At 48.8% G+C, this 3136-nt stretch overlaps 1 protein-coding gene across 1 annotated transcript; it reads left to right on the top strand.

The window, feature by feature from the left end:
* The first annotated feature begins 429 nt into the window (after positions 1-429).
* LOC119289393 (putative F-box/FBD/LRR-repeat protein At3g49030) lies at positions 430-2598 on the top strand. Its single transcript, XM_037568726.1, has 3 exons — positions 430-1344; positions 1449-1595; positions 2123-2598. The coding sequence occupies exons 1-3, from the start codon at positions 445-447 to the stop codon at positions 2519-2521; spliced, it is 1446 nt and encodes a 481-aa protein (XP_037424623.1). The 5' UTR covers positions 430-444; the 3' UTR covers positions 2522-2598.
* Positions 2599-3136: the final 538 nt, after the last annotated feature.

The raw sequence follows: 3136 nt of genomic DNA, 5'->3' as shown, positions 1-3136 counted from the left end.
AATTATGGAATGTGTAGCACCATGGCGGCGGTTATGCATTCGACGAGAGGGGCGGCGCGTGCAAATTTTCCTAGGACTAAACTGCCCCTAGATTAAAACGCGTCCCCACCTTGTCACGAGTACCGGCCCCACTCGTTTTAGTAGTTTCGCGTACTTTTATCGGAGTACTACCCAATACTTCGTATTTGTCTGCCGTTAGATCGACATCAACGAACGGTTCTAAAAAAGCCCAACCACTGTAAAACTTGTATTATTATTTTTGTTGAAATATATGTATCCGTGTTTTTTATGAAACTTTTTCATAAATCTTGTGAAAAGTGACGCCACAACTGCGAGAGGTGTATTGGGAAGCGGAGTGCAGGAGGCCTCCCAATCCGCGGCCGCATCTCGGCGACTGGTTCTAGCTAGGGTTTCAATTCATCAATCGGCCTCCCAATCCAAGCCATGGAGTCGCCGCCCCTCAAGCTCAGCGTCGGCCGAGGTGAGGACAGGATCAGCACGCTCCCCGACGAACTCCTCCGAATCCTCGAACGCCTCGACCTGCCCGAGGTGGTCCGCGCCGGCGCAGTCTCCACGCGGTGGCGCCACCTCCCTCGCCAGCTCTCGGTCCTGATGCTCGGCATCCACGACATGCCGGTCGAGAACATGGACGCGTTCACGGGCGCTTTGATGTCTGTGTGTCCTCCGGCCGACCGGAACTGCGAATGCCGGCGCAGCCGTGCCATCAAGGCGCTCGTCCTCGGCTTCTACCTATCGGCCCCTCATCTGAGCTCCATCGGCAGCGCAGTCCAAGACGTCATCAGCCGTGGCAAGACCAGATGCCTCGTCTTTCAGATATCCCCGCCGCCCGTGGACAACAACACTGCTCAGCAGCTCGCCGAGTTGGGGCAGCAATTCATGTCCTTCTCCCGCGCCTACCAGGTCGCCTTCCGGTGGCTCACGAGGCTACACCTCAGGAGCTTTGCGTTCGGGGACTCTGACATCACCGACCTCATTACCGCTTGCGATAAGCTCAAGCATCTCAACATGAGGTCCTGCAGACTGGTTGACCGGCGCTCTGCGCTAAAGATTGGCGCACCATATTCTGGGCTCCAGGAGCTCGAGTTTACACACTTTGGGTGCAAGAGGATCGAGCTCATATCCGTCCCCAAGCTCAGGACAATGCTGTGCCATTCTTGGCGCTCCAAGAACCCTCCAGTTCGCTTCGGCTACGTTCCAGAGCTTTGCAAAGTCAGCCTCACTCGTGAGGCCAAGGTGTGGCAAGCACCATTCCTGCTGAGCGAGTGCTTGTCAAGGAGTGCAACGAACCTGTCGAAACTCCATCTCAATTTTTGCCACCAAATGGTAAAGCTAATTATTCTGCACCATATAATTTTCTTGTGGACACATATCGTATGTTCTTCTTTACTAATTTATGCAGACTATTTGTGTTCCTCTTCTTGGTGCAGATATGGATTAATCCGGAACATCCGAAGCAGCTCACGGCTATATTCAGAAATCTAGCCGATGTGTCCCTTTCTGGCATCTTCCCTGAGTGTGATCTGAGCTGGACCCTATTTATCCTTGAAGCTGCACCTGCCCTGCAGAAGTTTACAGTAAGTTTGCTACTCTACCTTTTTAATTTAATCCACACCTTAGCCTGGATATGGCACGTTTTCGAATATTCAGCATTAACAACATACCTGCAAGTTAATCTAATTTTTTATCACTCGCAAACTCTAATGTATCACAAAATTTTGAAGCAGTGCATACAGGCTGCAATGAAATTGGGACATATGGAACGCATTGATTGTATTGTATATGAATGATACTATGAATGACAGGGCAATCCAAACGGAAGTTCTGTAGCTCTGGTTTTGAACTTTGCAGAGGGACCATGTCCATAGAAGACGAAAAAAAAATCATGTTGAATCGTACCTCGTTTAGAGTTATCCGAAGCATATTCGCATGTCTCCATAATTTAGTTCATGCAAGTTCGTCCAAACTTAAATACTACTCCGAGATATGTTGTAAATTTTCAAATGGCAGATATTTTAATATCAAATGTTACTGCATTGTCCTACATGGCCTGGTGTCACTTTTCTTAACATGCCTTGTTTATTTTCTTTGCCCGCGCATGAAGTTATCTCGAGCTCAACTATGTGCCAAAACGGCCGTGGACAGTGCCGAGAAGACCAACGTGGTGTGGGAACCATCCAAGGATTTCAAGCACTTGAACTTGAAGAAGCTGGCATTTCAAGGGTTCGAGGAGGAAGACAAGGTGACAAGCTATATAAGGCTAGTCATGGAGCGAGCTGTGGGGTTGAAAAGAATTGTGCTGCTTGGTGAACTCCCATGCCAGGACTGCAACGACTGTAAAAGAAAATGCATGCTTGGTGAACTCCCATCCAAGGACTGCAACGACTGTAAAAGAAAATGCACGGTGGATAAAGCTAGGAGGCATCGCGTTAAGGAGCAACTCGCCCATGGATCCTGCTCATCTGTGGAGATAATAATCTGCACTCTGAAATGCCATCACTGAATATCGACCAGTATTCCAAGAAAGGAACTCTGAATCTGGAGATAATTTGTGGTTATTAATTGCCTGAGAATGCTTGATTCGTGCGGACCTTGCAGTGTAGCAGCTACATCCTACATCGAAATTGCTGTGCAGAGGACAGTACACACCCGACATGCAGCCAACACTTATATCAAACGGTGGAGTAGTGTAGCTGCGTGCATCAGATGGTGCAATCTTCAGCATCGTTCAGAAATTATCTGTGTACTGTCATGTGTATATCAGGGTTCTAGCTACATTATATGTGCACTGCAATCTGGATGCCTGCTTTTCTCTTTCAGTTTACCAAGAAATTGCCTACCTACTATATGTTGATCTGTTTACCTGGCTTTGTGTGTAGTAGGCTCGGGTCTCTGGTAATGTTTGCTAGTCCCTCCGATCCATAATAATTATCGTGGTTTTGTGTACCTGGACCTTCTCGCTAGATACTCACGGCTATTCGAGCGACCGCTGGGCACGGATGTTGTCCTTGCTTTTGCGGACTTTTTTGGGTGGCGCGTGCCGCGGGAGCTCATTGCGAGCCCCGTGCGTGGCAAGGCCCTCCTCATCGAGGCATGACTAGGCATTTCCTAGTCCATC

This window comes from Triticum dicoccoides, chromosome 4A, assembly GCF_002162155.2.
Source record: "Triticum dicoccoides isolate Atlit2015 ecotype Zavitan chromosome 4A, WEW_v2.0, whole genome shotgun sequence".
In the NCBI taxonomy this organism is placed as follows: Eukaryota; Viridiplantae; Streptophyta; class Magnoliopsida; order Poales; family Poaceae; genus Triticum; species Triticum dicoccoides.
Note: the sequence above shows the minus strand (reverse complement) of the source record. Positions and strands in the feature narration are given on the sequence as shown.